A 14,005-nucleotide genomic window follows, 5' to 3' on the forward strand; every position below is an offset into this window, starting at 1 on the left:
TCAGTGTCTTATAATTTTCTGCATACAGGTCTTTTGTCTCCTTACGTAGATTTATTCCTAGATATTTTATTCTTTTCTTTAGGAATGCCAGAGATTTCTGTGCATTAATTTTGTATCCTGCTACTTTACCAAATTCATTGATGAGCTCTAGTAGTTTTCTGGTAGCATCTTTAGGATTCTCTATGTGTAGTATCATGTCATCTGCAAACAGTGACAGCTTTACTTCTTCTTTTCCGATTTGGATTCCTTTTATTTCCTTTTCTTCTCTGATTGCTGTGGCTAAAACTTCCAAAACTATGTTGAATAAGAGTGGTGAGAGTGGGCAACCTTGTCTTGTTCCTGATCTTAGTGGAAATGCTTTCAGTTTTTCACCATTGAGGACGATGTTGGCTGTGGGTTTGTCATATATGACCTTTATTATGTTGAGGAAAGTTCCCTCTATGCCTACTTTCTGCAGGGTTTTTATCATAAATGGATGTTGAATTTTGTCGAAAGCTTTCTCTGCATCTATTGAGATGACCATATGGTTTTTCTCCTTCAATTTGTTAACATGGTGTATCATGTTGATTGATTTGCGCATGTTGAAGAATCCTTGCATTCCTGGAATAAACCCCACTTGATCATGGTGTATGATCCGTTTAATGTGCTGTTGGATTCTGTTTGCTAGTATTTTGTTGAGGATTTTTGCATCTATGTTCATCAGTGATATTGGCCTGTAGTTTTCTTTCTTTGTGACATCCTTGTCTGGTTTTGGTATCAGGGTGATGGTGTCCACCATTCTTGATCCCATGGAGCCTGTACTTCAGTGGGAGACAGATGGACACACAATTGCAGTACTTTGTGATAACCGATGGATTAGACGTATGTACAAATGGCAGTAGAAGGCAGTGAAGGAGGTCCTTGAGTGTGATAATATCTTTTCAACTCAGGAAAAAAAATGACCGTGGCTTATCTGCATTTACAAAGCGTCCAATGAAGCAAACCCCTCCAAAGCATAGGGTCTAACATGGTGCCTCGCGTGTAGCAAAATACATGGAAGTGGAACAACGAAATGGACTAGGACATTGTGAAACGAACCTGAAGACAAGGAAAGAGTCTTTCTGAACCACACTCATGAGACCCTCTATATTTTATCAAAATGGACTTCATTTGCCCTCTCCTCCTTCTCATCCCCTCTCCTGAATGTTGGTGCTCTAGAGAACTTTGAATCAGGCCTCTCCTGTATTTCTCTGTTCTGGGTCCCTGGGCACTCTTATTCAATTATTACCTTGGTTCCAATTATTACCTCTGGTGTCGCTCCTAAATTCCTACCTCCAGCTTGGGTCTGTTAGTGCAATTGCTCATGAAATATCTCTTCCTGGAAATTTCACAGGTATCCCTATTTCATCATGTCCAACATGGAACTCATCATCCTCCTTACTTTTTCCACCCCTCCTCAAGAACCTCTGGCTCTCTTTGTGTTCATTTCAAGAAATATTATCCAGTTGTCAAATTAAGCAGTGTGGGAGTCGTCCTTGATTCTCTAATCCAGTCTATAACCAAACGTTTTCAACTCTGCCTCCTAAATATAACTCAGTTCTGTCTATTTTTCTCTGCCTTGCTACCACCTGATCCAGGCTACATCACCTTAGACTTACAATGACAACGACGAACATCGAAGTGACTCCCTGCATCTACCTTCACTACCCCCATCTGCCTGCATATTCTCTGATGGATCCACAGTCAAGTAAGTGATCTTTAAAAAATGTAAACAAGATTGTGTCATTTGTTTCTTGCTAAAAGGCAATGCTAAATTAATTAGCTATTAATGCTATTTAATAATAGCATTAATATAAATTAATTAATACAAATTATTATAATTTATAATATATAATATAATAAAAATAATATATTATTATATATTTATTATATATAATATATAAATATATATATTTATATTATATATAACATATTACATATATATTAATATATTATACCAATATATTAATATATTAATATTATAATATATTATATATTATATATAATTATAATATATATTTTTTGATTTGCATATATAAATATATAATATATTTATATATTATATATATAATATAAATATATAATATATATAATATATTCTATAAATATATATTATATATTTATATTATAATAAAAATATTATAATATAAAAATATTATAAATTAATATAAATAATTTAGCAGTTAACGCTAAAGGCAATGTGGTGTCCTAGATTGTATCCTGGAACAGAAAAAGGACATTAGCGGAAGACTCATAAAATCCGAAAAAAGCCTGGAGTTCAGTTAATAGTAATGTACTAATGTTGGTTTCTTGGTTTAAATAAATGTACTGTGGTTATATAAGATGTTTACATTAGGGGACAGTGGGTGAGGAGTACACAGGAACTCTCTGTAGTATCTTTGCAACTTTTCTGTAAATATAAAACTACTCCAAAATTAAGTTTATTAAAAAAAAAAATTGTAGCACCATCGCTTTTTATGTTAGAGTCCAAAATCCTTAGCATGACCAGCTTTTGCTCTCCAGCCAAACTAAACTTATTATTTAATTCTTCCAGTGAGACAAACCTTTTCCTTGCCAGTATTCAGTGTCTGGCCCATTAATAAGTGCTTGATAAATGTTGGTTGAAAATTAATGAACATTACATTTTTAAATATCAAAAGATTGACTGTAAATTTGTGGATTGATCGATCTTGGGAATTTGTAAGCTACGTGAGTTGGGTTTTCAGTTGGAGGCAGGATGGCCCAGGCAGCACACCTGTAGTGGTATGTGACTTTCCTCAACTCCCCGTATCTCCCCTCCCTCGTCCCTTCCAGGCTGCTGTCCTTGAAATTCTGCACCAGGCCCCTTCCGAGCTTGGAGACCAGGTGCCCATTTATGTTAACGCGAGAGAGAAAAAGGTCTTCCCCCACCCACACTGCCCCGTCCCGTCTCCCACAACCCACCTGTGGGCAATTTAACAGTGGGTTCTGGAAACAACACTGCCTCCTTTCAGGTCTAACTACTAGAGTTATTCCAATGGCAGGAATTTCAAGCCAGGTAAGAGAAGCCATGTCAGGCTGCCAGATGGTGGGGAAGATAGGCATGGGTATCAGAGCAGGCTTCAGACTAAAGGCAGGTAGAGGGGATCAGGTGTTGTAATCACATTCGAGAAAAGGAGTCAAGTGAACCTCATTACACATTATAGAGCCCTGTTATAATAATACCCCTTATTATTACTCGGACTTGGATTTAACCCGTGACAAATCCTTTTCTCTCATGTGTCTTCCTTTCCCCTCCTAAGTCATCATTCTTAAAATAATGATGATAAGAAGAAGTAACTATGACTAATTACTTTAGATCATCATTTCATCTAAGGTGTCCCAATCAGAATATTTCCAAACCCAGTTTTTCAGGTAAGCGAACTCATTCCCAAGGTCATATGCAGCTGATAAGAGGCAGATCTGCTATTCAAAGTCAAGTCTTTCTGGCTCCAAAACTCTTTTTCTGCCCTCCTGCAAGCTGCCTAGGGTGATCTGCTCTAAACACCACATCTCTCAATGAAGGACAAACACAATGGGTCTTTATAGAAAGGGAAGCTGGAGTATTGGAATCTTAACTGCAGGCAGGCTCCTCAGGAGGAAGCTGGAGGAGGGAGAGGGGCCAGGAGGTGTGGACTCCATGGGGTGTTTGTTTTCTCATCATGTCTTGGTGATGGTAGACACTTTATTGCCCACAATCCATCTGGGAGCAGTGTTTTGAATATTCTGCCCCCCTTTCCCCCAACATCAATTTCCTTCACGTCTTCCAAAATGATAGACAGAAGAATTTAATACATTTAATGCTTTTCCTTCCATTTACACTATCATAAATTACAAAGTATTGTTCACTTCACAAAATAAAACCATTTCCAGATAGTTTTTTGTGACAGTATCAAGAAGTACATAAGCTACAACAAACAAATCTGTACAGTTGGGAGGAACGATACTAGCAGGGACCAAGCAGAACCATTCTGACCCCCGTGTGCCAGCGGAGTCCATCCACATAGCCCTCAGGACTTTCTAGGATAACAACTGCACTGCCCTCTCCCCTTTCAGCTCGCTCATCACACAGTAATTCTTTTCTGGTCACTCCAAAACAAGACTAGTGAGTAATGACATGAATCATCTCAGATAATGAGAGGAAAAGACTTTGTAGTTGGGGTTAAGAAAAAAAATTTAGATTGACAGTTTTTGACGTTTTAAATATTTTACCTATGTTACAAAATATAGAAATCTTGGTGTGGAAAGCTCATGCTAAGATAAATATAACCAATAAGATAGATAGGACTGTAGCAATCAAATCATATTAAATTATTATCCATCAGAGTTACTTTGATCAAGGAGGAACACATATTTGTAAAAAACCAAACATTCATTCTTACTTTAAAAAACAGGCTTGTTTATAAAACAAAAATGAAAAAAATCAACAATGACTCTGCAGATTCACTTCTCATAAATAGAAATGTGGCAAAAATGCAACTTGACATTAACAGATGAATTCAGAATGCTTGCCTGAAAAGAAAGAAGTGCTAACTTTTTACATGGCCCAGCTATAACCAGTGTTTCCAAATTATTTTATGTAAAATGACCACGTTCTGCATGTTCTGTGATGTACACACATGATATGGAAAGACTATGACCAATTCATAGAACATACTTTGGGATTTCACAAAATTTTTATGGAAAGAAAATTTGTGGATGTTTCAGACCATCCTACAATTGCTATAAACATACACCGTACGACAGCAAAATGCCAGTGCTTAACAGCACATCTATCAAAAGCAGGGACAGAGGTGGGAGGTGAAATTTCATTGCAAAGCACTGATAAGGACAGAGGTATGTCAAGATAATACTGCATTCATGGTAAACTTTTCAGGGATCGCAGCAAGAAGGCAGGACAAGGTACACAGGGTAATAATCAATGCACTGCATTGAGTTCTATTTGCTAAAATAAAGTAACATTCTTGCAGCTAAAATAAAAATACATTTTACAATATAAGTTTCATTTAACATTTAACATATAGAATTGTCTTCTTTTTGTAAGTGGAAAATGTATAACTGTATCAAGTACCTCTATGAATTAAGTTCCCTTTTATTACTGATAAGACTGCAGTTTAAAGGTCTACGTTGTTTTTTAATAAGTTAAAGAAAGATTTATTAATCACTCTTCCAGCAAAACAGACATACGAGGCACAGCAAAGACCCAGGCGAGGGCTTTTTCTCACCCTCATCCTTGCTGTTCTCCTGTGGAGGGGGCCAGTGTCTATGAGACACAGTAGCGGACATGGCGATCCTCTGTGGTCTAGGAAATTCCACCACTTGTTTGGAAAACAAATCAAGTGTAAAAGATGTTTTTATTTCTTTAGCCTTATCAACTTAGATGGGGCTTGGGCCATTCAGCTCACTTCCCTGGTGGATTAAAACAAAACATCTTCGTTTTCTATTAAAATCTGCACAATCAGCTTTTGGTACCGCATGTCATGGAGGGTGGTGAGGGTACTGTCCTCAGGGGGCCTCATCAGGGTGGGCCCAAATACGATCCCCAGATTTTCAGCATTCATGAAATTGTCCTTTTCATTCAGAGTCACCCTGCAAGACAGACATATACACAGAGGCATTATACAGACTCGAGGGTGGATTTGTATACTGATTATGAACTTCTCTGGTTTGGGAATTTGCAAAAGAAAATTGAGAATTGGAAGTATACAGAAGTATTTTTTAAAAGGTAATTTTCTGACTAAAAAAAGTTTTAGATTATTGACATTGCCTTCAGCCAGTAGAAGTGAATTACTAAGTCAATCTGGTGTAGACACACTTTTTAAAATTATAAAATCAGTCCTTCTTACTAAATAAACGTGGAACTCTCATTGAGGGAATATTGGTTTGAAGGGGCAGTAGATTATTAGGTGGCCCATAGTGCATACAGATTTAGTCTAGGCTTGTATGGATGTCTTTTTTTTCCCTCTTGTCGCTGTCTACTGGTCTGTGTGCTGGCAAACCAGGAAGCTGAGGGCAGATTCCCTGTCTGCTGGCAGGGCTAGTGCCTGAGGAGAGAGGTCAAGCCATCATCATGGGACTGGGAAATGGCTGGAATGTGGCCAAACAGAAAAGCAGTTGGATATTATTTCTAGTTCCCACAGGATGAGGTCTGGAGCAGTAATTATTGTTGGAATTGAGAATCGTCATTTCATCACTAATCATTAGGGAAATGCAAATCAAAACTGCAGTGAGGTATCACCTCACACTGGTCAGAATGGCCATCATCAAAACATCTACAAACAATAAATGCTGGAGAGGGTGTGGAGAAAAGGGAACCCTCCTACACTGTTGGTGGGACTGTAAATTGGTACAGCCACTGTGGAGAACAGTATGGAAGTTCCTTAAAAACTAAATATAGAACTACCATATGATCCAGCAGTCCCACTCCTGGGCATATATCTGGAGAAAACCATAATTTGAAAAGATAACATGCACCCCAATGTTCATTGCAGCACTATTTATAATAGCCAAGACCTGGAATCAACCTAAATGTTCATTGACAGAGGAGTGGAGAAAGATGATGTGGTACATATACACAACGGAATATTACTCAGCCATAAAAAAGAATGAAATAATGCCATTTGCAGCAACATGGATGGACCTAGAGACTGTCATAATGAGTGAAGTAATCATAATGAGTGAAGTAAGTCAAAGATAAATATCGTATGATATCACTTATATGTGAAATCTAAAAAAAAATGGTACAAATGAACTTATTTACAAAACAGAAATAGAATGACAGATGTAGAAAATAAACTTATGGTTACCAGGGGAAAGTGAGGGGGGTGGGATAAATTGGGAGATTGGGATTGACATATACACACTACTATATATAAAATAATAAGGACCTACTGTATAGCACAGGGAACTCTCCTCAATACTGTGTAATGACCTGTAAGGGAAAAGAATCTAAAAAAGAGTGGATAGATGTATATGTGTAACTGATTCACTTTGCTGTACACCTGAAACTAATACAACATTGTAAATCAACTATACTCCAAGATCTAGGGGAAGATGGTGGAAAGGTAAGACGCGGAGATCACCCTCCTCCGCACAGATACATCAGAAATACATCTACACGTGGAACAACTCCTACAGAACACCTAATGAACATTGGCGGAAGACCTCAGACCTCCCAAAAGGTGCGCGAGGGGATTAAGAGTGCCGCTTAAAGGAGCTCCAGAGACGGGCGCGAGCCGTGGCTCTCAGCGCGGACCCCAGAGACGGGCATGAGACGCTAAGGCTGCTGCTGCCGCCACCAAGAAGCCTGTGTGCAAGGACAGGTCACTATCCACAACCCCCTTGCGGGGAGCCTGTGCAGCCCACCACTGGCAGGATCCCGTGATCCAGGGACAACTTCCCCGGGAGAACACACGGCGCGCCTCAGGCTGGTGCAACGTCATGCCGGCCTCTGCCACTGCAGGCTCACCCCACATTCCGTACCCCTCCCTCCCCCCGGCCTGAGTGAGCCAGAGCCCCCGAATCAGTGGCTCCTTTAACCCTGTCCTATCTGAGCAAAGAACAGATATTTTTTCTTAATAATTATTTTTTTATTTTAATAACTTTATTTTATTTTACCTTATTTTCTTTTCTTTTATCCTCTTTCTTTCTTTCTACTTTTTCTCCCTTTTATTCTGTGCTGTGTGGATGAAAGGCTCTTGGTGCTGCAGCCAGGAGTCAGTGCTGTGCCTCTGAGGTGGGAGAGCCAACTTCAGGACACTGGTCCACAAGACACCTCCCAGCTCCACGTAATATCAAATGGCGAAAATCTCCCAGAGACCTCCATCTTAACACCAACACCCAGCTTCACTCAACAAGCAGCAAGCTACAGTGCTGGACACCCTATGCCAAACAACTAGCAAGACAGGAACACAACCACACCCATTAGCAGAGAGGCTGCCTAAAATCATAGTAAGTCCATAGACAACCCAAAACACACCACCAGACGTGGACCTGCCAACCAGAAAGACAATATCCAGCCTCATCCACCAGAACACAGGCACTAGTCCCCTCCACCAGGAAGCCTACACAACCCACTGAACCAACCTTAGCCACTGGGGACAGACACCAAAAACAACGGGAACTAAGAACCTGCAGCCTGCAAAAAGGAGACCCCAAACACAGTAAGATAAGCAAAATGAGAAGACAGAAAAACACACAGCAGATGAAGGAGCAAGATAAAAACCCACCAGACCTAACAAATGAAGAGGAAATAGGCAGTCTACCCGAAAAAGAATTCAGAATAATGACAGTAAAGATGATCCAAAATCTTGGAAATAGAATAGACAAAATGCAAGAAACATTTAACAAGGACCTAGAAGAACTAAAGATGAAACAAGCAACGATGAACAACACAATAATGAAATGAAAAATACTCTAGATGGGATCAATAGCAGAATAACTGAGGCAGAAGAACGGATAAGTGACCTGGAAGATAAAATAGTGGAAATAACTACTGCAGAGAAGAATAAAGAAAAAAGAATGAAAAGAACTGAGGACAGTCTCAGAGACCTCTGGGACAACATTAAACGCACGAACATTTGAATAATAGGGGTTCCAGAAGAAGAAGAGAAAAAGAAAGGGACTGAGAAAATATTTGAAGAGATTATACTTGAAAACTTCCCTAATATGGGAAAGGAAATAGTTAATCAAGTCCAGGAAGCACAGAGAGTTCCATATAGAATAAATCCAAGGAGAAACACGCCAAGACACATATTAATCAAACTGTCAAAAATTAAATACAAAGAAAACATATTAAAAGCAGCAAGGGAAAAACAAATAACACACAAGGGAATCCCCATTAGGTTAACAGCTGATCCTTCAGCAGAAACTCTGCAAGCCAGAAGGGACAGACAGGACATATTTAAAGTGATAAAGGAGAAAAACCTGCAACCAAGATTACTCTACCTAGCAAGGATCTCATTCAGATTTGATGGAGAAATTAAAACCTTTACAGACAAGCAAAAGCTGAGGGAGTTCAGCACTACCAAACCAGCTCTACAACAACTGCCAAAGGAACTTCTCTAGGCAAGAAACACAAGAGAAGGAAAAGACCTACAATAACGAACCCAAAACAATTAAGAAAATGGGAATAGGAACATACATATCGATAATTACCTTAAATGTAAACAGACTAAATGCTCCCACCAAAAGACACAGATTGGCTGAATGGATACAAAAACAAGACCCATATATTTGCTGTCTACAAGAGACCCACTTCAGACCTAGAGACACATACAGACTGAAAGTAAGGGGATGGAAAAAGATATTTCATGCGAATGGAAACCAAAAGAAAGCTGGAGAAGCAATTCTCATATCTGACAAAATAGACTTTAAAATAAAGACTATTAGAAGAGACAATGAAGGACACTACATGATGAACAAGGGATCGATCCAAGAAGAAGATACAACAATTGTAAATATTTATGCACCCAACATAGGAGCACCTCAATACATAAGGCAAATACTAACAGCCATAAAAGGGGAAATGGACAGTAACACATTCATAGTAGGGGACTTTAATACCCCACTTTCACCAATGGACAGATCATCCAAAATGAAAATAAATAAGGAAACACAAGCTTTAAATGATACATTAAACAAGATGGACTTAATTGATATTTATAGGACATTCCATCCAAAAACAAAAGAATACACATTTTTCTCAAGTGTATTCTTGAGAAACATGAACATGTTTCATGTTCTGAACATTTCAGAATGTTCCATGGAACATTCTCCAGGATAGATCATATCTTGGGTCACAAATCAAGCCTTGGTAAATTTAAGAAAATCGAAATTGTATGAAGAATCTTTTCTGACCACAACGCTATGAGACTAGATATCAATTACAAAAAAAGATCTGTAAAAAATACAAACACATGGAGGCTAAACAATACACTACTTAATAACGAAGTGATCACTGAAGAAATCAAGGAGGAAATTAAAAAATACTTAGAAACAAATGACAATGGAGACACGACCACCCAAAATCTATGGGATGCAGCAAAATCAGTTCTAAGAGGGAAGTTTATAGCAATACAATCCTGCCTTAAGAAACAGGAAACATACCGAATAAACAACCTAACCTTGCACCTAAAGCAATTAGAGAAGGAAGAACAAAAAAACCCCAAAGTTAACAGAAGGAAAGAAATCATAAAGATCAGATCAGAAATAAATGAAAAAGAAATGAAGGAAACAATAGCAAAGATCAATAAAACTAAAAGCTGGTTCTTTGAGAAGATAAACAAAATTGATAAACCATTAGGCAGACTCATCAAGAAAAAAAGGGAGAGGACTCAAATCAATAGAATTAGAAATGAAATAGGAGAAGTAACAACTGACACTGCAGAAATACAAAAGATCATGAGAGATTACTACAAGCAACTCTATGCCAATAAAACGGACAACCTGGAAGAAATGGACAAATTCTTAGAAATGCACAACCTGCCAAGACTGAATCAGGAAGAAATAGAAAATATGAACAGACCAATCACAAGCACTGACATTGAAACTGTGATTAAAAATCTTCCAACAAACAAAAGCCCAGGACCAGATGGCTTCACAGGCGAATTCTATCAAACATTTAGAGAAGAGCTAACACCTATCCTTCTCAAACTCTTCCAAAATATAGCAGAGGGAGCAACACTCCCAAACTCATTCTACGCGGCCACCGTCACCTTGATACCAAAACCAGACAAGGATGTCACAAAGAAAGAAAACTACAGGCCAATATCACTGATGAACATAGATGCAAAAATCCTCAACAAAATACTAGCAAACAGAATCCAACAGCACATTAAACGGATCATACTCCATGATCAAGTGGGGTTTATTCCAGGAATGCAAGGATTCTTCAATATACGCAAATCAATCAACGTGATACACCATATTAACAAACTGAAGGAGAAAAACCATATGGTCATCTCAATAGATGCAGAGAAAGCTTTCGACAAAATTCAACATCCATTTATGATAAAAACCCTGCAGAAAGTAGGCATAGAGGGAACTTTCCTCAACATAATAAAGGTCATATATGACAAACCCACAGCCAACATCGTCCTCAATGGTGAAAAACTGAAAGCATTTCCACTAAGATCAGGAACAAGACAAGGTTGCCCACTCTCACCACTCTTATTCAACATAGTTTTGGAAGTTTTAGCCACAGCAATCAGAGAAGAAAAGGAAATAAAAGGAATCCAAATCGGAAAAGAAGTAAAGCTGTCACTGTTTGCAGATGACATGATACTACACATAGAGAATCCTAAAGATGCTACCAGAAAACTACTAGAGCTCATCAATGAATTTGGTAAAGTAGCAGGATACAAAATTAATGCACAGAAATCTGTGGCATTCTTATACACTAATGATGAAAAATCTGAACGTGAAATCAAGAAAACACTCCCATTTACCAATGCAACAAAAAGAATAAAATATCTAGGAATAAACCTACCTAAGGTGATAAAAGACCTGTATGCAGAAAATTATAAGACACTGATGAAAGAAATTAGAGATGATACAAATAGATGGAGAGATATACCATGTTCTTGGATTGGAAGAATCAACATTGTGAAAATGACTCTACTACCCAAAGCAATCTACAGATTCAATGCAATCCCTATCAAACTACCACTGGCATTTTTCACAGAACTAGAACAAAAAATTTCACAATTTGTATGCAAACACAAAAGACCCCGAATAGCCAAAGCAATCTTGAAAACGAGAAATGGAACTGGAGGAATCAGGCTCCCTGACTTCAGACTATACTACAAAGCTACAGTAATCAAGACAGTATGGTACTGGCACAAAAACAGAAAGATAGATCAATGGAACAGGACAGGAAGCCCAGAGATAAACCCATGCACATATGGTCACCTTATCTTTGATAAAGGAGGCAGGAATGTACAGTTGAGAAAGGACAGCCTCTTCAATAAGTGGTGCTGGGAAAACTGGACAGATAAATGTAAAAGTATGAGATTAGATCACTCCCTAACACCATACACAAAAATAAGCTCAAAATGGAATAAAGACCTAAATGTAAGGCCAGAAACTATGAAACTCTTAGAGGAAAACATAGACAGGACACTCTATGACATAAATCACAGCAAGGTCCTTTTTGACCCACCTCCTAGAGAAATGGAAATAAAAGTAAATAAATGGGACCTAATGAAACTTCAAAGCTTTTGCACAGCAAGGGAAACCATAAACGAGACCAGAAGACGACTGTCAGAATGGAAGAAAATATTTGCAAATGAAGCAACTGACAAAGGACTAACCTCCAAGATTTACAAGCAGCTCATGCAGCTCAATAACCAAAAAACAAACAACCCAATCCAAAAATGGGCAGAAGACCTAAATAGACATTTCTCCAAAGAAGATATACAGAGTGCCAACAAACACATGAAAGGATGCTCAACATCACTAATCATTAGAGAAATGCAAATCAAAACTACAATGAGGTATCACCTCACACCAGTCAGAATGGCCATCATCAAAATATCTAGAAACAATAAATGCTGGAGAGGGTGTGGAGAAAAGGGAACACTCTTGCACTGCTGGTGGGAACGTGAATTGGTACAACCACTATGGAGAATAGTATGGAGTTTCCTTATAAAACTACAAATAGAACTACCATATGACCCAGCAGTCCCACTACTGGGCATATACCCTGAGAAAACCATAATTCAAAAAGAGTCATGTACCAAAATGTTCATTGCAGCTCTATTTACAATAGCCCGGAGATGGAAACAACCTAAGTGTCCATCATTGGATGAATGGATAAAGAAGATGTGGCACATATATACAATGGAATATTACTCAGCCATAAAAAGAAACGAAATTGAGCTATTTGTAATGAGGTGGATGGATCTAGAGTCTGTCATAGAGTGAAGTAAGTCAGAAAGAGAAAGACAAATACTGTATGCTAACACATATATATGGAATTTAAGAAAAAGAAAAAAATGTCATGAAGAACCTAGGTTTAAGACAGGAATAAAGACACAGACCTACTAGAGAATGGGCTTGAGGATATAGGGAGGGGGAAGGGTAAGCTGTGACAAAGTGAGAGAGTGGCGTGGACATATATACACTACCAAATGTAAAATAGATAGCTAGTGGGAAGCAGCCGCATAGCACGGGAAGATCAGCTCGGTGCTTTGTGACCACCTAGAGGGGTGGGATAGGGAGGGTGGGAGGGAGGGAGACGCAAGAGGGAAGAGATATGGGAACATATGTAAATGTAAAACTGATTCACTTTGTTATACAGCAGAAGCTATCACACCATTGTAAAGCAATTATACTCCAATAAAGATGTTATAAAAAACTACAATAAATATTATTTAAAAAAAAGAAAATCATCATTTCAACATCCATGTTCAAGAACTGCAAAGCCTTTAAAAGATGAAGTTCAAACTCCAAAGTTGGCTTAATACCTTCCAAGTAGAATAAAACTATGATCTCTCTGATAGTTTGGTTTAAGGATTTAGGTTTTAGGATGTTTCTAACAGATCTAAAAGGGATTACATTCTCCAAAGAAGAGCAAAATAGGATTAACATATGTTTAGGTTTTGCACAGAAAGCCATCCCTTTGCGTTTATTCTCTTGAAGCTAATTAAGACTAGCCATTTAGCATTATTTTAGGAATGGTAATTCAGCTTGCATTACCTTCACCTTTCAAAGTTAAGAGGGAGGTAAGAAAGAAGACATACTTCACTTTCAAAGTGCTCGTATTTCCCCACTACGTCAGGCACCACACCTGACCAAACAAGATGGCTAGCAAACCCACCATAGTAAAAATACTAAATAATTGGCATTTAAGATTCAACTGGCACGTCAGCATTTCTCCTGATAATGATACTTTGCCTTCCAAAGTGTAACAGTTGGGCACTGAAAGAAATAACTTAGAGCTATTTAAAAGCCACGCTGTCATACAAGT

General features: G+C 38.2%; 1 protein-coding gene across 3 annotated transcripts in view; it reads right to left on the reverse strand.

The window, feature by feature from the left end:
• Nucleotides 1–3,813: 3,813 nt before the first annotated feature.
• The window catches only part of CHN2 (chimerin 2), a 334,133-nt gene continuing 323,941 nt past the window's right edge, over nucleotides 3,814–14,005 (reverse strand). For all 3 annotated transcript variants that reach the window (XM_033420595.2, XM_004265678.4, XM_033420597.2), the window contains one exon: nucleotides 3,814–5,625. In XM_033420595.2, the coding sequence (XP_033276486.1) occupies nucleotides 5,454–5,625 (172 nt within the window). In that variant the 3' untranslated portion in view covers nucleotides 3,814–5,453. The remainder of the gene's footprint in view (nucleotides 5,626–14,005) is intronic.

This window comes from Orcinus orca, chromosome 9 (genome assembly GCF_937001465.1).
Source record: "Orcinus orca chromosome 9, mOrcOrc1.1, whole genome shotgun sequence".
NCBI classification, from domain to species: Eukaryota; Metazoa; Chordata; class Mammalia; order Artiodactyla; family Delphinidae; genus Orcinus; species Orcinus orca.